General features: G+C 46.2%; 2 protein-coding genes across 2 annotated transcripts; one reads left to right on the top strand and one right to left on the bottom strand.

The window, feature by feature from the left end:
- Positions 1-5,787: 5,787 nt before the first annotated feature.
- LOC123157170 (probable methionine--tRNA ligase) lies at positions 5,788-9,878 on the top strand. Its single transcript, XM_044575418.1, has 13 exons — positions 5,788-6,128; positions 6,830-6,983; positions 7,084-7,239; positions 7,322-7,552; positions 7,647-7,790; positions 8,104-8,194; positions 8,271-8,377; positions 8,465-8,579; positions 8,656-8,774; positions 8,884-8,949; positions 9,045-9,173; positions 9,253-9,396; positions 9,500-9,878. Exons 1-13 carry the CDS (start codon positions 5,869-5,871, stop codon positions 9,572-9,574), a joined length of 1,791 nt encoding a protein of 596 aa, XP_044431353.1. The 5' UTR covers positions 5,788-5,868; the 3' UTR covers positions 9,575-9,878.
- LOC123158147 (pentatricopeptide repeat-containing protein At2g22410, mitochondrial) lies at positions 9,250-14,240 on the bottom strand. Its single transcript, XM_044576252.1, has 4 exons — positions 12,101-14,240; positions 11,945-12,011; positions 10,840-10,973; positions 9,250-9,519 (listed from the first exon to the last, which is right to left on the bottom strand). The coding sequence occupies exon 1, from the start codon at positions 14,238-14,240 to the stop codon at positions 12,309-12,311; it is 1,932 nt and encodes a 643-aa protein (XP_044432187.1). The 3' UTR covers positions 9,250-9,519; positions 10,840-10,973; positions 11,945-12,011; positions 12,101-12,308.
- Between the last annotated feature and the right edge of the window lie 8,456 nt (positions 14,241-22,696).

The following is a 22,696-nucleotide window of genomic DNA, read 5'->3' as shown; positions in this document are numbered from 1 at the left end:
TGGGGGAAGAACACGAGCTCAAAGGATAAGGTTCAATGGGGAAGAAGACCCCCTTTTATAGGAGGGGGAAAATCCAACCGTTACCCCACTGAACATCCCCGCACAGAGCGGTACTACCGCTAGGGAAGGGCGGTACTACCGCTCCGGGCGGTACTACCGCTCAACCCAGTGGTACTGCCGCGCTGCCAGGGCCATGACCCCAGGGCGGTACTACCGCTAGGGAAGAGCGATACTACCGCTTAGGGTGGTACTACCGCTCCTACTGCCGCCCTTAGTGCCGCAAAACCCGACACGAAAAACTTCGTACGAGAATCAAGGCGGAAGTAGCCCAGACACACAGCGGTACTACAGCCGAAAATCCCAAGCGGTACTACCGTTCGGAGAGCGGTACTACCGCTTGGAGCGGTACTACCGCTCTGAGAGCGGTACTACCGCTGGGGCCAACCTTATGCCTCAACCACGAAAACAAAGAATACTCCAAGGAAAACCAGAACTGCCATAACTTCTTCATATGTGCTCCGAATTGAGCAAACTCAAGCTTGTTGGATAGAGCAAGACGAGTAGCATAAAAACAGAGAAGAGGCAGCGGAGGTATGCTTAGCAAACAAAGGAGTGAAACCTCCAACCGAGAAGAACCGGCATACCCTCCAACATCGAAAACATCATAGAAGATGCATGAGAACTCCGTTTTTGATGAACTCGAGCTTGTCATAAAAATGACCATAAGCTCCAAATCTCACAAGGAGAAGACCCAAACAAGAATCAAAAAGATGATGCAAGGATGCAAGGTTTGAGCTCTCTACGAACGATATGATCAAGCAACTCATCGAGAGCCCCCCTTGATAGTACGGCAAACGATCCTATAACCCGGTCTCCCACAACTACCATGAGACCGGTAAAATAGAAAACCTATCAAGGGCAAACCTTTGCCTTGCACATGGTCCACTTGAGCTAGATGATGACGATCTTGACTCCCTCAAGTTGGACCACCTTTCTTGATTGCATTGGCTCGAAGAAGACTAGTTGATTGCTCCCCCATACTCCACTATGGGTGAGCCACTCTTCTGCACATCTTCACAAGTCCATTGTCGCCACAATGGACGGCAAGCTTCAAGCATATGATCTCTTCGTGATGATTCAACTTGAGCTTGCACACCGCAACCTAACCCCACAAAGAACTCTCACGAAGACCATGGGTTAGTACACAAAGCGTAATTGACCATGCTTACCATACCATGGGATCACTTGATCCCTCTCGGTACATCTTCTATGCTTTGTGTGTTGATCAACTTGATTCATTCTTTGACTTAGTCTTGATCAACCTTGAATCTTTCCAACTCTCTTCATTTGGATGATGTCTTGAAGGTAAACATGAATGATCACACAATCTTCTTCTTCAAGACATGCTTGCAATAAGCTCAACACTCATAAGACCAATCTTTGGATAATTCCTTAATAGCAACTTGGTCATCACAAACTCTCCTTGAAACCAACAAATGGACTCCAAGAAAAGCCTATGGACAAACCCTTCAAATGTAACTCAAGGCAACCATTAGTCCATAGAGATTGTCATCAATTGCCAAAACCAAACATGGGGGCACCGCATGTTCTTACACTTCACCATATACACCTGTCATGCGCCACTTTTCCTTACCCGACTCCTCCACAGAGACATCTAAATGATACTCAGAGTAACCCAACACTTCAATCTTTAATTCATTATTCCAAAATAGGCCAATCCCTGCACTTCTACCCTGTCTATCAACTGCAAAAGCACAATCAAAACCAAGCGTTCCTGCTAATGCTTCTACCCTACTACCTTTTATTTGAGTTTCAAGAATACATAGGAGGGTAGGGGTAAACTTCTTCGCTAGCTCGCGAATTTCATGAACTGTCGCGGCATTACCCGCTCCATGGGAGTTCCAGACCAAGGCACTCATTGACCCCGAGGCGCCCCTCGTAGGAGCCCGCCAACGAGTGTTTTGGGATAACAGCACCATATATTCCTTCTGCAACCTTGTTTCGCTTTGGATCCCTCTTTAGAGGAGGGCTAAAAGGGAGGGCACTCTGCGGTAAGATCGCCAGCTGATTAGAGACTGAGGTAGACGCCCCTCCTTTCATGCCTTCTGCGATCGCCCTAGCTGCATTATCTGTTGTCATCGCCATCTTCCTGTTGCTCTCCTCCATAACTGCATCCTCCTTTCGTTCTTCTGGCTCAGTCTCCTCTTCTGTGTACTCATCGCCATTATACTCATCGGCTCTATCATACATCTTTGCTCGCCCACCTGAACGACCACCGCGACGTCCTCCCCTACGTCCTCTTCCTTCTCCCGGGCCTTTCCTAGATCGCATGTACCAAGTGGCCCTCAAGTCTTTGAAGACCAGGGCAGAGGGAGGGTGTATACCATTGCCGTGTTTCTTGAACAGGTGTCCCAGCATGCCACAAACGGCGCACCAGTCCGGCAACCTTTCGTATTTCACCCTGTAGATTTGGTGCTTGCCATCTCTGATCATCGACACAATGTTCTTTAGAGGTTTTTCAACATTGATGTGAACCCAGACGCGGTAGAAGTTCCCCGTGAAATCCTGTGATTGTTGTTCAACATGCAGAACCTCGCCCACCTTTGAAGCTAGTGGCCCGACGAGATGCACATAAAGATCAGGCACATCGTGTATCTGAACCCAGATGTCCACATAATCAAGCTTGATCAGGGATGGTTTGGTGATTCCATCGTAAGGCACTAATATCACTGCATCTCCTCTGAAGTTCCAAGGCCCCTCATGCATGACCCTCTCCCAATCCCCTAAGCATGAAAATTTCACCGTGTACAGGTTATCCTCTAATGGTCTAAACTTCTATTCTTGTGCAATGTCCCAGGCTGCTCTCATGTTACGATAGAACCAAGTCCTGTTTGTAGGTCTTTTTGGTGTTAACCCTAACTAGGGCAACCCATCTCACCGCCTCCTTTGGCGCCTCCTTCTCATCAAACACAACGTCATCCAGATCCTCTTCACGCAGCCCAAGTTCCTTCATCATTGCTTCTACATCGCTAACCGCAGAGCCCGAGGCCCCGGTCGAATCCATGGAGATCACTCGCCCGAAGAAGACAGATCGGGCATTTGGTGGGAACCCTAGGACCCCGTCGGAGCCAGGAACACGAACCAGGAGCGGGCAACGATCCCAATGATCGCCCCTTGATCGCTCCACGGTTGTGCCCTGGACAGATCGACGGGAGGGAAGCAAAACTTCTCGACGGCGGCGAAGATCGCCTCCGGGAGGAGAAAAACCCTAGCTAGAGGGAAAAGTTTATTTTTACCGGTTTTCTTCACTTTTTCAATTTCGTTTTCTTTTTTTGCTTATTTCTTTCTTTTCTTTAATTCCCTTTTTTCTATTTCTTTTTTGTTTCATAAATTCAAATTTTACAAAAAAGTTTAGGGTATGCTACAATTTTTTTTATCATGCATTATAAAAATGTTTATCGTATATTAGAAACTGTACAACACATATACAAATGTTCACTGTCTTTAAAAAAATGTTGTATATTACACAAATGTCTACTGTGTATTCAAAAATTGTTCAACATATACTACAAAATGTTCAATATGTATATGAAAATTGTTCAACGTATATATTCATATATTTTCAAAATTTTCATTGTATGTTAGAAAAAGTTCATCATATAATACAAACAATTCATCGTATATGAAGAAAATGTTCAATGTGTATTACAAAATTTTCAAGGGATATTACAGAATGTCCAATGCCTGTTTTAAAAAATGTTCAAAATAAAAACCCACCAACAAACCAGTCTGATATAGTAAATCGGATTCTAGAGTATGTGAGGCCACAGTTAAACTCCACACTACAGTAAACCAAGTAAATATCAAAAAGAACACGAAATAAAAAATCGATGCAGGCAGAGTAGACCGGCCCAGCAGGTGCGCGCCCGCGCGAAGGTCCCTCATTCGCATGCGAGCGTCACATAGGGGTCTCACTACTCTCTGATCTAGGCGGGGAAGGGCACGACTATGTATGGCTTAGTGTGAGACCAAACATCTCGCCTGAAGCGGGAGACAATGGGCTGGCCTAGCGTTCTAGAGGTCTAGTGTTTCAACTTTGCTTTCCATTTTTACCTTTTTATATATACCCCCTCCATCCCAAAATAAGTGTCTCAACTTTGTACTAATCTTAATACAAAGTTGTACTAAGCTTGAGACACTTATTTTGAGATGGAGGGAGTATATCGAGATATTCCATACATATATATTATAAAAATCTCTTTGTGTAACAGTTTCACACGAAATAGACATCACAACATATATCTAAAAAAATGTTAAACGTGCATAGCTTTTTTTTCCGATGTAGACGTGTATAGAAAAAATGTACAACATGTATGAAAAAACATAGACATCAAAACATATATCAGAAAAATGTGGATCATGCATAAAAGTATATTTAACGGTATAAAAATGTTCCCATTGTAACAAATAATATACAATCTGTCTGAATAAAAATTAGACCCCAAAAAATATATTTATAAAAATGCTAATCGTGTATTTTAAAATGATAAATATATATTAAAAATGTTTATTTGCATGAAAATATATATATTGTGTATGAAAAAAATAGGCACCAAAACATATATTTTGAAAATATGTATACCATGTATTTGAAAAATGGTAATCATATACTTTTTTGAAATCATGAACATTTTTTGAAATTCGTGAAGAATATTTTGAAATAGTGAACATTTTTTTAATTCGTGAACATTCTCTTCACCCATGAACATATTTTGAATTCCCAAAACAAAACTAAATCATGAATATTGTTTGTAACCATGACAATTTTTTAAATTTCTGAACATTTATTATTTTAGAACATGTTTTTGAAATCATGAATTCCTAAAATCATAAAAAAAATTGGAATTCGCAAATATTTTATGATTTCTTGATTTTGTTTTGTTTAAAATGCACAATAATTTTTTATGAAATTCAAAAAAAAATCGTCGGATTTAAAAAATGTTCATCAAAATTTAAAATCTTTTGACCGACCTAGAAAATGTTAATTTAATTCAAATTGTGTTCATCATTTTCAAAAGATTTTCATGAAACTCAAATTTTTTCATTGATTTCAGTATTTGTTCATCCATTTTGTTTTTAAATAAACATTTTGTTCATCAAGTTGAAAAAATGTTACTCAAATTCAAAATTTGTTCATGTAATATAAAAACGTTCATCTTTATTAAAAAATGCTCGTAAAAATTGTTCATCAAAATAATAAAATGTCCATTAAAAATAGAAAAAAACATTAATTTGAATCACAAACATTTTTTAATTCAAGAACTGTTTTATTGACAGTTCACAATGTTTGGCAATTGTAGTGCCAATCCCTAATTATTTTAATATAGAATAAAAAAAACAGAAAATAAAGAAGGAAAAGTAAAAACAAAAAGAAATAAAACGGGGGCGCCCACCCCGCGCGGGGGGCGCGGGCTGCCAGACTGGGTGCGCCCCTGATTACGATGCACTTAAGTCGTTTGGTACCCCTAAGAAAAACTTAAGTCGTTTCGTCCCTTTATTTATGCAGTTTGGACCTCCTTCACGGAAGGCCCAGTCCTAGTTTAGGCAACTGGCGTACCACGAACAAACCCACAGTAGTTGCTCAAAAAAAAAAACGAACAAACCCACAGTAATAGAAAGTCAAGCTTCCTTGGCCGTCAAGAAGACGTCGCCGTCGAACGCGTCAGCTTTGCATCCACCAGAGAATATATATGTAATGCAACCCGCGACCAATCGGACAAGCGCTGAAAGGAAGAAATACACGCACACAGAAACACCACTCCGCGTTCTATATCGGCCGGCGCGGCGATGTCGTCGGGGAAGGGGGAGGCGAAGGTGCCGGTGGCGGGGCGGCGGAACGTGCTGGTGACGAGCGCGCTGCCGTACGTGAACAACGTGCCGCACCTGGGCAACATCATCGGCTGCGTGCTCAGCGCCGACGTCTTCGCGCGCTACTGCCGCCTCCGCGGCCACAACGTGCTCTACGTCTGCGGCACCGACGAGTACGGCACCGCCACCGAGAACAAGGCCATCGAGGAGGGCTGCTCCCCTCTGGAGATCTGCGACAAGTGAGCGCCCGCACCACTTGATTTTCGATACTATTATACGCATCATTACATGATGAACTAGCCTAGTAGGCTAAATGATGCTGTAGTTTGGCTTGTCTTGGCTTGGAGTGTTTGGCTAACCGTTGCTCTGTGTGTGTGTGTGTGTGTGTGTGTGTGTGTGTGTGTGTGTGTGTGTGTGCGTGTGTGTGTGTGTGACATCCCCTTGATTGCGTGAGGAAGAAGACGACGACTCATAGTCAAAGGGGAAGAGTAGGAGGAGAATTCAGAACTGATTTCAATCTTCAGACTTGTTTGCTTCAGTTACAGCCACACGACTTTTACGGACCACTCAGCACACACACAACTCACTCACACCACCAGGCGCCGTCGCCGATCTTCTCTCTTTGCTGGATGGCACCTTCACTGTTTACATCTCGCCCATAGCCTGAGACGTGACAGTGTGATATTTAGTGGAGATTATAGTATCGTCGGAAGCTGATATTTGTGCAAATTGAGGTTGAGGTTTTGGTTTATTCGTATTGGAGGACCGGTATGGATGGTTCGTGCTGCACTATCAAGTTTGCAAGTAGAACTGCAATTTGGATTAAATTAAATTATTGCACTCAACCAAATTGCTTCATCATCAGGGAATAAAGAGGGGAACTACATCTGTGTTGTGTTGCATAGCTTCTGAAAATCCACCCCCCTACTGACTGATGCAGGTACCATGCAATCCACAAGGAAGTGTACGAGTGGTTCAACATCAGCTTCGACCACTTCGGCCGGACATCCACCCCGCAGCAGACAGAGATCTGCCAATCGATTTTCCACAAGCTGCTGGACAACAACTGGCTCTCAGAGAACACAATGCAGCAGGTTTGCCGGTTATCTGTTTTATGTTGTCACAGGTTCATTCCCTGCGTTTTCTTTTCCTCACACTAGACATAGCCTAAATTATTCTGTCCATCTATTGTAGCTCTACTGCGAATCATGCCAAAGATTCTTGGCGGACAGATTCGTCGTGGGCTCATGCCCCATGGAGGGATGCGGCAACGACACCGCGAGGGGCGATCAGTGCGACAGATGCGGGAGGCTGCTGAATTCGACCGAGCTGATTGATCCCAGATGCAAGGCAGGAGGAGCTTCTCTAGTTCTATTTGGCTCTTCTCACCGCGTATCAATCTTCCATGTGCTTAACTGTTACCATTCTCCAGGTTTGTGAGGGCATACCGGTCGTCCGCCATACGGACCACTTGTTCTTGGAGCTTCCCTTGTTGGAGGAGAAACTGGAGAAGTACATCGACGAGGCCTCGGCGACCGGATCATGGAGCCAGAACGCAGTTCGCATCACGGATGCCTGGTTGAAGGAAGGGCTGAGGCCTCGCTGCATCACCAGGGATTTGAAATGGGGCGTCCCTGTCCCACATGAGAAGTACAAGGATAAGGTTTGCCATCCATCTGAGCATGCAGAGATTCATTTGGGAAAGTTTATATCTCCCATGTTTGTGTTAATGTTAGTAATGTGATGAATGGGTTCAGGTGTTCTATGTCTGGTTCGATGCGCCGATCGGATATATTTCCATCACGGCCTGCTACACGCCCGAGTGGGAAAAGTGGTGGAAGAACCCAGAGAATGTCGAATTGTATCAGTTTATGGGCAAAGACAACGTCCCATTCCACACGGTGAGATTCTTTTGCCAACTTGGGAGTTTCCAGTATACAAATACCCTCTCTATGTACAACGCTGCTTAACAAGCTTCAATATATTCTACTCCCTCCGTTCCTAAATATAATACCTTTCAGAGATTTTAATATGGACTACACTTTAAATATGCCTATATACATCCATATGTAGTCCGTATTGAAATCTCTAAAAGGGCTTATATTTCGAAACGGAGGGAGTATATGTGCAAGTGCATACAGATATGTAGCAGGCAATTCTTATATTATCTTTTCATAGAAATCTTATTTTGCTGCATATGTAACAATTTTACAGGTCATGTTTCCCTCTGCTCTACTTGGTACTGGTGAAAACTGGACTCTGATGAAGAATATTAGTGTGACTGAATATCTCAACTATGAATCAGGTATCGCACAGGTTTTGTTCAGGCCATTATTTATTCTTGGACATCTTTTTTTTGTTCACTCTGTTATCATGCACAGGAAAGTTCTCGAAAACTAAGGGCATCGGAGTCTTTGGCAATGACGCCAAAGCCACAAATATTCCTGCTGATGTGTGGCGATACTACTTGCTTAGTAATCGTCCTGAGGTTAGGTTTTGGTTAAATTGAATTATCTATATTAAACCTCTATGCATGTAAGATTGTTCATTTTGGTCTATCTTGTAAAACTTTCAGGCATCAGATGCAGTTTTCACATGGGGAGGTTTGCAGATAAAGCATAACAACGAGCTGCTAAAGAATTTGGGCAACTTCATCTATCGAGTGCTAAGCTTTATCGCAAAACCAGAGGGTTAGAAGACGAACATTCTCTTTTAAATTTTCTTTGTTGGTGGTGCTGATAATTTTTTTTTCAATTGTTCCTGCAGGAGCTGGCTACGGCTCCATCATACCTGAAGCACCTAATGCTGATATACATCCATTGAGTCAGTCGTTAGCAGAAACTGTTGGTAATTTGATTCAGCAGTATACTGATGCAATGGACAAGGTAATGCATTAACCTGAACTGTGTGAACTCCGCATTGTACTAGTGAATAAATCTGAATAAGTACCATAGATCTGAAGCATTTATGTGACATAAACATTGCCGTTAACAGGTCAAACTAAAACAAGGGCTGAAAATTGCAATGGCCATCTCTAGTGAGGGAAATGCTTACCTTCAAGTAAGCTCTTGTTCCTTCCTTTGCTGATTTCATTTCTACTCTGCATCATTTAACTTGCACGGGATTTGACTCCGGTTTTCTACCTGGATATGCAGGAGAGTCAATTTTGGAAGCTTTACAAACAAGATCCAGCTAGTTGCGCGACTGTGATGAAAACTTCAGTTGGAGTTGTCTACCTTCTCGCTTGTTTGCTAGAGCCTTTCATGCCGTCCTTCTCAAAAGATGTTTGTCACCAACTTATGAATTACTTGCATTCAGGCAATGTTTACATGCAAATCTATAATGTCTTGTTCTCTGGCCCAGGTCTTGCAACAGCTGAATCTCTGTCCGAATGAGCATATTTCTTTTGCCGATGAAAAGGGGGAGAGTGACAAGGCGAAAAGGCCTTGGGATCTCATACCATCAAACCACAGGATAGGGAAAATTGTGCCTTTGTTCACAGAGTTGGTATGCACTAGCACGCTTTTCATGTTCTTCCTTTGTTTCCACTTTCATCCCTTGTATGTTTGCTGCCTTCATTTCCTTGACGCCTGCCGTACACCATATACAGAAAGATGATGCAGTGGATAGCTTCAGGGAAACATTTGCAGGCAGTCAGACCGAAAGAAACGCAAGGGCTAATTAAAGAAGCCAATGAAGTTGTTGCCTAACTGGAAGCTGCAAAACATTTCTTGCAAAGTTGATCACAATACTTAATCAAATGACATTGAGATCCAGAAATGTGAGTTCGAAGGATGAATCACAATGTATATTTTACTGATTATTAGTGATGATGCATTCAGAAAATGTACATAAACTGAACTACATGCTGTAGTACTTGGAGTTGGAGATGCCTAAATTGGTGCACATGTGCTGATCACCTGGGGAGCTACATTTTTAGTTGTGAGTATGATGTACATAGTTAAAAATAAAGGAAACCTTTACTTTTCTATCTAACCTAAGGAGAGAAAAGAATCAGCCGTTTATTGTGTCATCAAGCTCACAGAACTGTGGTAAACGTGCTTGGGTCGACTGTATTGGTAGTGGTGTAACCATAGGTGATGAGCCTGGTATTGATTTGCAGATTATGATGTGCCATAGGTTGCTTTTGCATGCTGCACAAGTGTATTTAAGCAGGGGCCATCAAAGGTGGATAAATTGTATGAGAAATAGGGTTACCTTGATGCTTAAGTAGCTCCAGCTCTTTTATGAAAGGCTAAAATATTCAGAAGGGGCATTGCCCATTTGTGTGAGGAGCTACTCCATAGATGCAAAAATACCAATTTTGCATGAAACAATATTGTATCAGGATATTATTTTTAGTAATGATTGGACATCTCAGATCCACCCACTCGAGTACAATAGTGTAGTGGGGGAGGTGGCCGATTGGGCTGTCCCACCTTGTCTAACATATACAGACCTTTGAATAATATATGGCGTACTTAGCGAGTTAGTGAGTACATATTAGATATTACCTGCAAATTTGAGAAATTCAAAGCAACGTTCTGAAATCCAGTACTGGACTCTTGTTCCTTATTCTATCACACATTTTCACATTCATTTGAAGCTGTTATGTGAAGCTTGGTTCAGTCAAGAAAAATGGAAGGAATCGGAACCAGCAACGTTGAGCAACACTAGCGGAATTTGAGCTTGATGTGTGTATCCCAAGGAGATACTTACTTATCTTTGTCTGACTTATAGTGATATGGATAGCTTACTGATGTGCATTCCAGATCGTAAGTTTAGCCCTCAAACAACAATACAATTCTACAATCTGCTACTGCTCAAATAATATTATTTTGGAAAGCACACTACTTTAATAACCAATCCTTACGGGCTGCAATTGCAGAACAACTGGCATGGAGTTTCTTTATTGACTAGCGATTATAGAAGTTTAGACAATGAACTAACCAAATTGACCTTGGCTCGTCCAATCTTCTTGGCATTTGCCGAGAAATAGGCTGTCAGCAGACATTGAATCACACTCTGAGAGGGTCCAGGTCCAACAGAAGCAAGCGACGCTTCATGCTCCGGATATGGAGGTGCTAGGAAAATATGGAGAGGAAGAAACGGTTAGTTCAATTATTACAGAAATAAGGAAAGAGTGTGTTTCTGCATATTCATCAATAGGGGACCCGAACCATTGACCTGAATATCACCAGGTTGTGACCATATTCCTACACGCAAGATCAAGATCAAACAGACCATGTGCCATCCATTTGTTGTATCACCTAAAGTCCAGTATCACTGGAAATGTTATCACCCTCATTGCTAACCCTATCAATTAGCTATATGGGACATTTCGTATTCTCTGCAGATTTGAATCTGTGACAGTACATTAAAGAAAGATCAAATGCAAAAGTTTGGCTGCTTCACTAGATGAGGACATAACATTGGCATATGGCATAACATGTTTTTCGATATGGAACATATGATAGACAAAATAAGGAGTCTGATGCCAATTGGCATAAATGTTTTTGCTGATTCTTTCAACACATGGCTGAATACAATGGGATCCTATACTAGTAGACTTGTCTTAGTGTTATGCTCACATTAAAAAAAAAGTTTTGTTGGACCACGAAGATTTCCTGAAGGCTCTCAGGAGATTCAAATTCGGCTTAATGGCTAGAGGTTCAGGAGAAGAGATGCTACTTTTCCAGACTCTAAGTGACGTCACCGTTCCATGACATATTATATTCTGTTTTATCCCTCTTGATGAATCATAAACTATAGTCAGATATTCAGATATTGAAATGACTTTTTTGTCAATAGTGCTTATTTAAAGCAACAAATTGTATATTGCTACAAATTACTGAATGCTTACAGTGCTCTTTTGGTTTAGCATAAGAGTCATCTTTTGCAACTTCCCTAGGGGGTCCATTTGGTGATGTATTTGACAGAGTCATTTGCAAAATATATTTTTCACGAACTTAAATCGTGAGGCTAGCATATGCAAATTTAATCAGTATCAGATACAACTGTGAGTAGGAAAAGGAAAAGTTTAAGGGTAACTTACAAAGTTGAAGACTTCACAGATGGATCTGCTTCCTGCTCTCTTTACCGGCCTAACAGAATTCAAAGGACTGGTACGGAAATAAGAAAAAAGGCAGCTAAGCACCAATCCAATTTTTGACAAGCTTAATTTTTTTTGGCTTGTAAGGCGCAGCAGTACCTTTTGAATTGAGATACTGCCTTCAGCATCTGCACTGGAATTGCTATTTTCATAGACTGGTAAGCTGTAAAAGAGCCATAATGCTGATGTAATGGCCCAAAGTTTGATGGACATCAGCAAATCCTACTTATCTTAGCACATTGCCTGGCATAACTCACGAGATGATTGAGTTGCGCAAAATAATCAAACATATCACATCTTGCAGGCCTCAACCAGTTGCATAAATGTCAATCATTTTTGCAGTGTGCCTTATTTGTTGCGTGATCTCATGCAAGCAGTCATAGATAGCATCACTGTCTGTATGTGACTTGTCCTTCACAATAAATTCATGAACCACCCCATTTAGCTCGATGCAACTACATCCAGGAACTTTTTCCACTCCCAAGTGCCTCATCATCACCCTCACTTTATCAGCCTTCTTCTTCATTCCTGCCTCTACATACATGTTAGCCAGTAGCACATATATTCCACTGTCGCTCGGGTCAAGCTCTACTAATTTCATTGCTGCCCTTTCACCCAAAGTAATATTACCGTGCATCCTACAAGCAAAGAAGAGAGCACCCCACACTACTGCATCAGGCTCCATTGGCATGGTGTTTACTAGATGTTCTGCTTCATCTAAATGACCTGATCTGCCTAGCAAGTCTATCATACATGAATAATGTTTCATTTTCCTCTCAAGATGATACTTTGAGACCAGTAAGGAAAAAAACTCGCGGCCTTCTTTAACCAGGCCAGCATGACAACATGCAGACAGAACCCCTATGAATGTAATCTCATCAGGCTGCAATCCAAGCTCTATCATTCTCCGGAAGTATTGTATTGCCTCATCAGCACGTCCGTGATTTGCCAAACCGCATATCATTGCTGTCCACGTGAGCGCATTTTTCTCCGCTAAATCTTTGAAAACATGGATGGCCTTCTCGATGTTCCCACACTTCGCATACATGTCAACTAGATTTGTGCCTAGTGTAACACTGAGTGAAAGCCGGTGTCGGTCGATGTAATGGTGAACCCACATACCCATTTCTAGCGCTCCAAGCTGCGAGCAAGCCGATAAAAGATTGACCATGGTAATCTCATCAGGCCTCACCTTTGCTTCCTGCATCTCATGAAATAACCCAAGAGCCTCCTTGCCCTGCTTACACTGCACATAACCAGCCATCAGCGCATTCCACGGGAATGCGTCCCTTTCAGGCATCTCATCAAACACCCTCCTCGCATCGTCCATCAACCCGAACTTTGTATAGGCAACAATCATGGTTGTCCATGAAACAACCGTTTTGCCATCAATCCTCTCGAACACAGACTTGGCCCGCTCCAAATCACCACATTTGACATACATATCCATTAGCACATTCATCAGCCTCACAGTGCACCTCACTCCATTACTCTCCACATATCGATGGAGCCTCTTCCCAAGCTCCAGATCCCGCAGTTGCCCACACCCTGACACGACCCCAATCATCGTCACCTCATCAGGTGCCAGCGTCCCATCCTCTGCCATCCTCCAGAACAACTCCAACGCCTCCCCGGGTACGCCCCTTCGCACATAGCCGCCAATCAGCGTGTTCCACGATACCAGATCCCTGACAAGCATTTGATCGAACAGCCTGCGTGCCTCCGCCATGGACGCGCGCACCGCCAAGAAGTGCACCGCGGCGTTCACCACGAAGACGTCCGCGTGGAACCCGAGCCTGAAGACGTGCCCCAGAACAGAGTCGCCGTAGCCCCGCTCCTGCAGGCAGGCGCACGCCTTGAGCAGGAAGGGGAAGGTGAGGTGGTCTGGACGGGCGGACAGGAGGAGCGAGCGGTAGAGCGGGAGGCACCGCGGGACGAGGCCGCGGTGTGCGCAGAGGGAGAGGGCGCGGAGCGCGGCGTTGTAGGGGCGCGCGGAGTCGGGCGGGGAGGGCAGCGAGGCGAGGAGGGCGAGCGCGTGGAGGAGCGGGCGGGGCGCGCCGCGCGGGTCGTCGGAGTGGGCGAGTGCCACGACGAGGCTGGAGGCGAAGGGGAGTGGGGACGGGGAGGAGATGAGGCCGGCGGTTAGGAGGTGCGCGTGGAGCTGCAGGAGGCGGCGGAGCGGCGGAGGGGGGCGGGCGGAGAGGACGGCCAGGAGGCGGGAAGGCGCTGGCGGAGGCATGGTTTGAGTGAGACGAGGAGGAAAGCAGTGGCGAGTTCTTTTTTTTAGACAAAAATGGCAGTGGCGAGTGAAGGGCAAAGCTGAGCCGCAAGGCACAAGGCTTGGCCCGTCAAGCCCAAGAGGACCTCCAGCGAGGCACCTTAATAGAGGCCTGTACAGTTCGGCCCAGTTCTTTTGACGGGTTAAGTTAGGCCATAAGCCGCGAGTGCGAAGTTTGTGCGCTCGGGCACCATGGTGCCTTTTCTTGAAAAAAAAAGTAAAATCATATTTAAAAGTTTCAAAAAAATAGAAAATAATTCTGCGGAAATTTTTTATGTATTCTCTACGGATCCATGAATTTTTTTATAAAAAAATGTAATTTGTAAGCTATACAAAAAAACAAAATTCTGGTCCAAAAACAAAAAATTCCGGCCCATTTGAAAATGGAAAATGTTTAACTTAGACCGACTGATTTCTTGTTGCGTCAACCACGTCGCGAGGCGTTGGATCGAACTCAATCATACGACGCGTGCTTGCTCGCATGCGGTCTCGCATGAGTTGGCCTGGAAGCACAACCACGTTCTCATCGGGCCCACCAACTTCCAACCTTATCTGCCTGGAAGACCAGCATGCGGTGAGCCACAACCACTCGTTTCTCTTCTTCCCCAAACGCGATTCTCTTCTTCGTCTCTAACCTCCTGCTATCTCCGCCATGAACGCTATCGCAGAACATCGGTGCTTCTGTGCAGCACGCATCGACACCGCCGGTGATTGTTGCGCAGCACTCACCGGCGTTGCAACGGTTGTCGTCTGCATCTGTCGTTGCTGCGGGAAGTGGGACGTCCTCAAGCTACAAAGCAACACGGCGTGTGCGAGTTGTTGAAAGGCGGTCGGTGCAGCGAGGGACCGGCGACCACCGGTGCTGTGGAGCGGGGCACGTGCCGCAACCCATCCATGGCTGCCGTCGGTGCTTGCGTTGGAGCTTTTTCTGCGCCAGACGGTGCTTCCATGGAGCTCCAATGGAGCATCGCCGAAGTTGTCCGTGTTGCCTTGTAGCTTTGCTGCGTCGCTCAGTGCTTCCATCGAGCTCCAATGGAGCATCGCCGGAGTCGTCGGTGTTGTGTTGTAGCTTTGCTGCGTCGCTCTGTTCTGCCGTGAAGCTACAATGGAGCATCGCCGGCGACCATCATACAACGTCACCGCTGCTGCATCGATGGCCGGCTTGGCGCCTCCTGCAACATCGTCGCTGCTGCATATTGTGGCCGGTGTAGCCCTTCAACTTTTGCATCATCATCATTGCTGCATGGGCAAGGGATGAAACGGACTGTCGCCGGCGCTGCACTCATCGGGGTTGCAGCATCGCCGCTACTGCGACGTCGCCGGCATGGGTGCGACGGCGGATGCGTCGGTGCTGCAGTCGCCGTTTTCTTTCGTTGTTGAGAGAGGAGGTGGGTGTCGCAGCAGCGCTGGGGGCAACTGGATGCAAGACTAGAGGCGAAGGACGATGGGGGACTGAGATGCTGAGCTGCTATGATCGAACGGGCCATATGCGCCTAAATCAGACGGTTCGCCAGGCGGATGATTTCCCGGCTGATCCGTAGCATCCGCCTTTGAAAATACATACTCCCTCCATTTCAAAATAGATTACTCAATTTTGTACTAACTTTAGTATAAAGTTGAGTCATCTATTTTGAAACGGAGGGAGTATTTGTCTTTTTAGCAACTTGTGAAAGTAAAATGTAATGAACTTTTGCACAAATGTAGTAAATGTGTGTGTGTGCACGCGCATGTGTTTGTTTGTTTGTTTACAAAAAGTTTTGAATTTTTTTAAAACGGGCCGTGCACAACTAGAATATTCGCAAAAGCCACCCCTGCTTAGCTTATTTTAGAAGCCAACTTCATTCATTGATGCTTCTAAACTAATTAACTCGTAACTATTTTGGAGCCTAATAAGTATTGGCCTATCGTTACTCTCATATCGAAGCCTCCCTGACCTTTCAATGGCAGTCGAAAAGTCTTCGTGCATGTGCCCCTAAGGATCAGTGCCCTCTGCGTTAAATCCTTAAATCGGTCTGAAGAACCTAACATCAAATACTGTCGTTGCTTACGCACGGCGAGAAACCCCAACCTCGCCGCCTCGAGGAGCTAACAGGGATCTATGATATAGCTTCATCTAATCCATCTCGATGGATGAACTTGAGGAGGATCAAAGTTCGAAAGACTAATTCAAAGAACAAGCGTCTAACGTTGTTCCTGTGAGGACTAATACCCTACATATATACTAGCTAGCCCTCTCCACCATCGGTCGCTGGAGCAACAGGCGAAGAGGAGACCAATCCTTAGACCCGTCAATGGAGATTAAAGGGAGGAAAGTTGCGTGTTTGAGCACCTTGTAAGCATTCTCAGTAGTGAATTGCGCAAGATCAAGACCAAACGTCTAGGTAACTCGACAGTCAACACATAAGTTTTTGTAGAGTAATATTTTTGGACGTGCGATAGCTAGTTTTGTGAATCTTCCCCCTTTCCATCTGTGGAAGACTTTCGATCCTTCCAGCCTACATGCATCCATTGTTAGCCCTGTTTTCCATCCCGCGTAGCTTATTGACAGACTCCTGGGTTAAGAAGGAAAATAAAGGTGTTTTTGTTTTGTTTTGAACGGAGATCATTAATAGAACACTCAACTCAACTATCGTGACGACAGCTGACCGAGTCATAGCTTGGATGGCTAAGTTCTGTCTTGTGGTGCTAGTTACATTGGCTTTTAAGTTTTCCTCCTGTCCCTGGCGGCCGGAACCCTAGCCGCCGCCAGGAGACCCAATCTTCCAGCGCCGTCCTCCGGCGGCTCCCCTCCACCGGCGACTTCGGTCGTCGGTGGTGAGGGGGGGTCGCCGGATCCACACGTGTGGATCGTTTTTACTCCTTCGTAGTTTAGATTTTTAGACTGTTCATCGTCTCTGTTTCGGCGGCGACGATGATAACGCTGAATAAATATTCTTCGGATCCTTTCTTGACAAGGCCATCGGTCCTATGGTTGGGGATGAATTTGGAAACCAGTTTGTTCAAGCAAGAATGGCGTGGCGGCGATGACATCCTCGTGGTGGACCTGTGTCCTCGGGCTCCGCCGTTGCGACGACGTTTGCTCCAGCGTCGGCACGGAGCTTGGGAGGTAGTCCAGGAGCGGATGCAGATTGAGGTCTGTATCGACAACATCTGGAAGACGGAACATGTGCTAAGTTCGTGGTTCCGTAGATGGCAGGTATGGTTTCCTTCTGCGACGTTTTAGTCACGGTGGGGTGTCAGATCTGGAGTTTGATGGCGTGTCCGGGGTGTTGCCCCGGTCTGATTCGTTCAACAGTAAGGGCTTCACTTTTGGTAAGCCACCTTGGAGGTCCGCAAAGCTGCATATCAGCGATGGAGCCGCGTCGAGCTCGGGTGAGGAGGTGATCCATCATTCTTTTCTTCGGTGGCTGCTGTCGTGGTGCCGGAGGCAGGTGATGGGCGTTGGTGTCAAACTCAGAGATGTTCTGCTACCTTTTCAGTTTTGTCATGTCGGTCCTTACGTGACTTGTACTTTAATCTTTATGATATGAATGAGACACGTATTACCATGCAAAAAAAAAGTTTTGTCTTGTGAAGTCAGTCTATCAGGTTTAAGTGCCAAACTTGACACTTGTTACCTGCATTTTCTGGGTTTATTTCAATATTTCTAGAGATGTTTGTTCGTCGTGTTGACTTCGTCAATGTTAAAATGTTGTATCGGTTAAGTTTTTCAAAGTTTCTTTAGAGATATATAGTGTGTGCGTGTGTGTTTATATATGTGAGTGTATGCACATGTATGTGAGCATCTACAATTATACTCCAATAGGATTTTGGGCCTATTGGTGGCCGGCGGTGCCCCCTGGGTCGATGTAATGTGTGTTGTAACCCCTTTGTTTTAATGGATAGTCGACGAAGCGAACTCCCCTGTCTCCATGATTGATATAAATTATAGGATTATGTCGTGGAATGTTAGAGGCCTAAACGCCCCGGCTAGACGATCTGCAGTCAGAGAGGTGGCGCAGGCAAACAAGATCTCAATCCTAAACCTACAAGAAACTAAAATAGAGGCTTGGACTTCTGAAATGGCTCGCGACATTGGGGGAAATCTTCTGCAGGGCTGCGTGGTGCTTCCGGCAACGGGCACAAGGGGGGGGCGGCAATCTTCTGGGACAAGCAGATCGTCGACATCACGGACCAGATCATCGCTAGTTTCTCCATCACTGCCAAAGTGAGGATCATTAGCACCGGCCACTCGTTTTGGATGACTACAGTATATGGGCCGACGGATGACCAGCAGAAAGCAAATTTTCTGTCTGAACTGGCTGCGGTTGCGCCGGCTGCACCAGAGCCATGGATGCTGAACGGCGACTTCAACATGATTTACCAAGCTAGGGACAAGAACAACTCCAACATCAACAAAAGAATGATGGGCCGTTTCCGCGGAGCAATTGACCTCGCCAGGTTAAAAGAGGTCAAATGCAAGAATAGGAGATTTACATGGAGCAGCGAGAGGGAGGACCCAACTCTTTGTAGCATCGACAAGGTTTTCTGCAACCTGGCATGGGAGGATATGCACCCAAACTTTGTGCTAATGGCGGCCTCCACTTCGTTCTCTGATCATTGCCCTCTGGTGCTGGCTAATGGTGTCAGGCCTGTCACCAGGGCAAGGTTCAGATTCGAAAACTTTTGGACAATCTTTCCTCATTTCCAAGAGACTGTGCAACATGCCTGGGAGAGGCCTGTCTGCCATGACTGCCCGTTCGTCAGGTTGAAGAAGAAAATGGAAAGAGTTGCGGCGGACTTAAAGGTGTGGAGCAAGAGTCTGTTTGGGGGTGCAAAACTTCAATTTCACATCACCAACGAGGTCATCATGAGGCTAGACGCAGCGCTGGAGACCAGACCGTTGTCACCTGAAGAGCTACACCTGAGGAAGCAGCTAAAACTAAAGGTTCTTGGGCTGGCAGCAATTGAAAGGGCTCGCAAGAAGCAGGCCTCCAGGATTTCTTGGCTCCGTGCAGGAGATGCAAACTCAAAGTTTTTTCATGCCCGCGTCCTCTCACGTCGTAGAAAAAACTACATCCACTCGATCAAGCACGGCGACGCCATTGTCACAGAGCCGCGGGAGAAAGCTAAGTTGGCCTTCGATCACTTCGCCCGCGGCCTTGGGAATTCCTGGCATCGAAGCTGCACACTTAACTGGGACATGCTCCAGCTGCCAGCCGTCGACCTGCAGGGCATCGATCTTCCTTTCTCTGAACAAGAAATCTGGGCGGCCATCAAGGCATCTCCATTAGAAAAAGCTCCTGGGCCAGATGGGTTCACTGGCAAGTTCTTCAAATCATGTTGGCACATTATCAAGCTAGATATCATGGCGGTTTTCCAAAAGTTCTACAACCTAGCGGGTGGCAATTTTGCCGATCTGAACATTGCCTTCATTGCCTTGCTGCCGAAGAAGGATGGAGCAACAGAGTTGGGTCACTTTCGTCCGATCAGCCTCATTCATTCCATTGCTAAGTTGATCGCAAAAGTTCTATCCATGAGACTAGCGCCTCGGCTTCAAGACCTGATTTCCCCAGCGCAAACGGCGTTTCAGAAAGGAAAATGCCTGCATGAAAGCTACCAATATGTACAGGGCTACGTCAGAGCGCTCCATCGGCAGAAAAAAGGGCCCTCCTGTTCAAGTTAGACACAAAAGCTTTCGACTCTATCTCTTGGGCTTATCTCCTGGAGCTAATGCAAAAGTTGGGTTTTCCACCGAGATGGCGTGATTGGATCGCGCTTATCTTATCGTCGGCCTCCTCTTCAATGCTGCTAAACGGGGACCCGGGCGATCGCTTCTGGCATATGCAAGGGTTAAGGCAGGGCGACCCCCTCTCCCCCCTGCTCTTCATCATCGCCATTGACCCGCTCCACCACCTGTTGGATGCTGCTTCTGACCTTGGGGTCCTGGCGCCCCTACCGGGCCGCGGCCAAAGCTTGCGTGTCAGCTTATATGCTGACGACGCAGTTATCTTCGCCAATCCATCTGCGCAGGAGGTGGGCAAGCTGCTAGAGCTGTTGGATAGTTTCGGAGAAGCCACCGGTCTAAAGCTGAACCAGAGAAAATCTTCAGTGGTCGCAATCGGCTGTGAGGGGCTGAACGTGCCGGATCTCCTACAGGGCTTCGGTGGCCAAATTGTCAGTTTCCCAATAACTTACCTGGGCCTCCCAATTTCGCCAACTCGCCTCAGAATGGTACATTTCCAGTTCCTGATAGATAGGTTGAAAGCACGGCTGGCTGGCTGGAAGGGCAAGTTCCTTAATATTGTGGGGAGAAGAGTTCTCGTCAGATGCGTCCTCTCTGCTCTCCCAACTTTTGCGATGACTGCACTGAAAATACCGAAGAAAATCCTGAGGGAAATGGACAAATCGCGAGACGATTCCTTTGGGCACAAGACGACGAGCTCTCAGGTGGAAAGTGCAAGGTATCCTGGGACAAGGTTTGCTGCCCTCTTGATCGTGGAGGCCTTGGTCTCCTGGATCTGCACAAATTCAATCGTGGGCTGAGAATGCGCTGGCAATGGCTTGTTTGGGCGAGGCCTGAGAAGCCTTGGGTAGCCGTGTCCCCAACTCCTGACGATTATGAAAGGGCTCTGTTTGCCAATGCAACATCAATCCGTGTTGGCAATGGAAAAGGCACCAACTTCTGAAAGGATACCTGGATCGGAAATGAGCCACTGTCTACAACTTTCCCTGCTCTGTTCAGTCACGCGAGGCGCAAGAACAGATCGGTTGGGGAGGCGTTGGCAAATGATCAGTGGATTGCAGATTTACAACATGGAGATACAGCAGCAATAGCCCCTCAGTTTCTGCAGATGTGGCGGCTCTTTGACGCTGCGCCAATTGCCATGACTCCTGATCAAGAAGACGAAATCACATGGAAGCTCAACCGCGAAGGAGCATACACTGCCAAATCAGCTTATCAGATGCAATGCCAGCAAGCCCCCAACCCGGCCTACAGCAGCTTCATCTGGAAGGTTTGGGCTCCCAACAAGCTCAAAATGTTCATGTGGCTCTTGATAAGAGATCGACTGTGGTGCAACGACAGACTGCAGAGAAGAGGTTGGCCCAATGGCTATTTTTGCCCTTTGTGCACCAGGAACTTGGAAACATCTACACACCTCATCTGGAACTGCAGTTTCTCACACCTGGTTTGGGGGAAATGTGCTACTTGGTCAGGCTGCTCTTCGCTGGCTCCAGTCACTGTGGAAATTGTAGGATGATAATATTATGTTGTTCTTCTATTGATCTGACCCAGGTGTGGGTATATATAGAGTACAATATGTGAGAGAGACTTGGAGTAGGGGACAAGTCGTACATGGTTTAAACCAATCCTATCTCTAACTCCTAATCTCTAACTTAAACATAATTATACTTCTAACATTCCCCCTCAGTCGTAGCGGGAGTGAAGCGGACGATGATGACTGAATTTGAACTCTTGTGCTTTCGTTGTCTTCTCCGCCGCGCCATCATCAACTGCGTCTCTGATGGGTCAGCACCAAGGGCGGTGACTGCGTCCCCTTCTGGTGCCTTCCTGCCTTCTCCTCTATTCCCTCCCGCAGTCATAGCGCGAGTGGCTTGGACGCTAGTGACGACACGGACGCTGTTGACTGGAGTTGTTGCCGATGAGTTGCTGTAGACGTAGCCATTGATGTCAATGTTGAGGTAGCCGATCATGTGATGTAGCCGTGGTCGAGATAGTCGTGGATGATGAAGCCGCACAAAGCCGGAGGCGCAAAATTGTGCGATGTTGTAGATGACGGAGCTGCAGTCGTGGACAATGCACCTTGCGGATGTTAGAGGGTGCCGTCGGCGATGAGTCCACCGGTTTGCTAAGACCGAAGAAAGCCCATCGAGCACACATCGATTTTGCCAGAACCATGTGGCCGTGTAGGGTCGTCACTATAGTGACGTCATGTCGATGCAATCGTGCCGTCGTGGATGACGCGGTCGATGCCGTCGTCGTGACGCGGTCATTGCCGTCGTCGAGGTCGCGTCTTGCAGAAAAGTCTGTCAGAGGGCGCTAGGTGCCCATCTTGTGGACGAGGCGGCGGCGGTGTGTTGATGAAGATGTTGGTGAAGACGACGTTGATGAAGACATTGGCGATGAAGTGTCGGCGATAACATTACAGCGGCATGTCGACGATGATGCGTCGCTGGAAGGCGTCCCTCCGCGTGATGAAGTGTCGATGTCGCGCCATGCTGAAGAAGTATGTTCGCTCATAGCCCGGCGTAGTCGTACAGGTTGATGTCGTTCAGCTCGGGGTCAATGCAGATGAAGATCAGTTACGTAGATGCATGTCGTTGGTCTGGTTGATGCAGATGTAGATCCATAGCCCGGCGATGCAGAAGTGCTGATGTAGGTGCCTGTGACCCGTTGTTGAAGGCGAGGCGTCGAG

The sequence above is a fragment of the Triticum aestivum genome, chromosome 7B (genome assembly GCF_018294505.1).
Source record: "Triticum aestivum cultivar Chinese Spring chromosome 7B, IWGSC CS RefSeq v2.1, whole genome shotgun sequence".
Classification (NCBI taxonomy): Eukaryota; Viridiplantae; Streptophyta; class Magnoliopsida; order Poales; family Poaceae; genus Triticum; species Triticum aestivum.
The sequence above is the reverse complement of the archived record's forward strand: the minus strand, read 5'-3'. Positions and strand labels throughout refer to the sequence as shown.

What these genes read in the sequence shown, in the direction of transcription:
- LOC123157170 (XM_044575418.1), top strand. Translation starts at nt 5,869, where the DNA reads ATGTCGTCGGGGAAGGGGGAGGCGAAGGTGCCGGTGGCGGGGCGGCGG. An exon ending in ACAACGTCCCATTCCACACG is followed by an intron (nt 7,791 to 8,103) that starts GTGAGATTCTTT and finishes ACAATTTTACAG; the next exon opens with GTCATGTTTCCCTCTGCTCT. An exon ending in TGCCTTTGTTCACAGAGTTG is followed by an intron (nt 9,397 to 9,499) that starts GTATGCACTAGC and finishes CACCATATACAG; the next exon opens with AAAGATGATGCAGTGGATAG.
- LOC123158147 (XM_044576252.1), bottom strand. Translation starts at nt 14,240, where the DNA reads ATGCCTCCGCCAGCGCCTTCCCGCCTCCTGGCCGTCCTCTCCGCCCGC.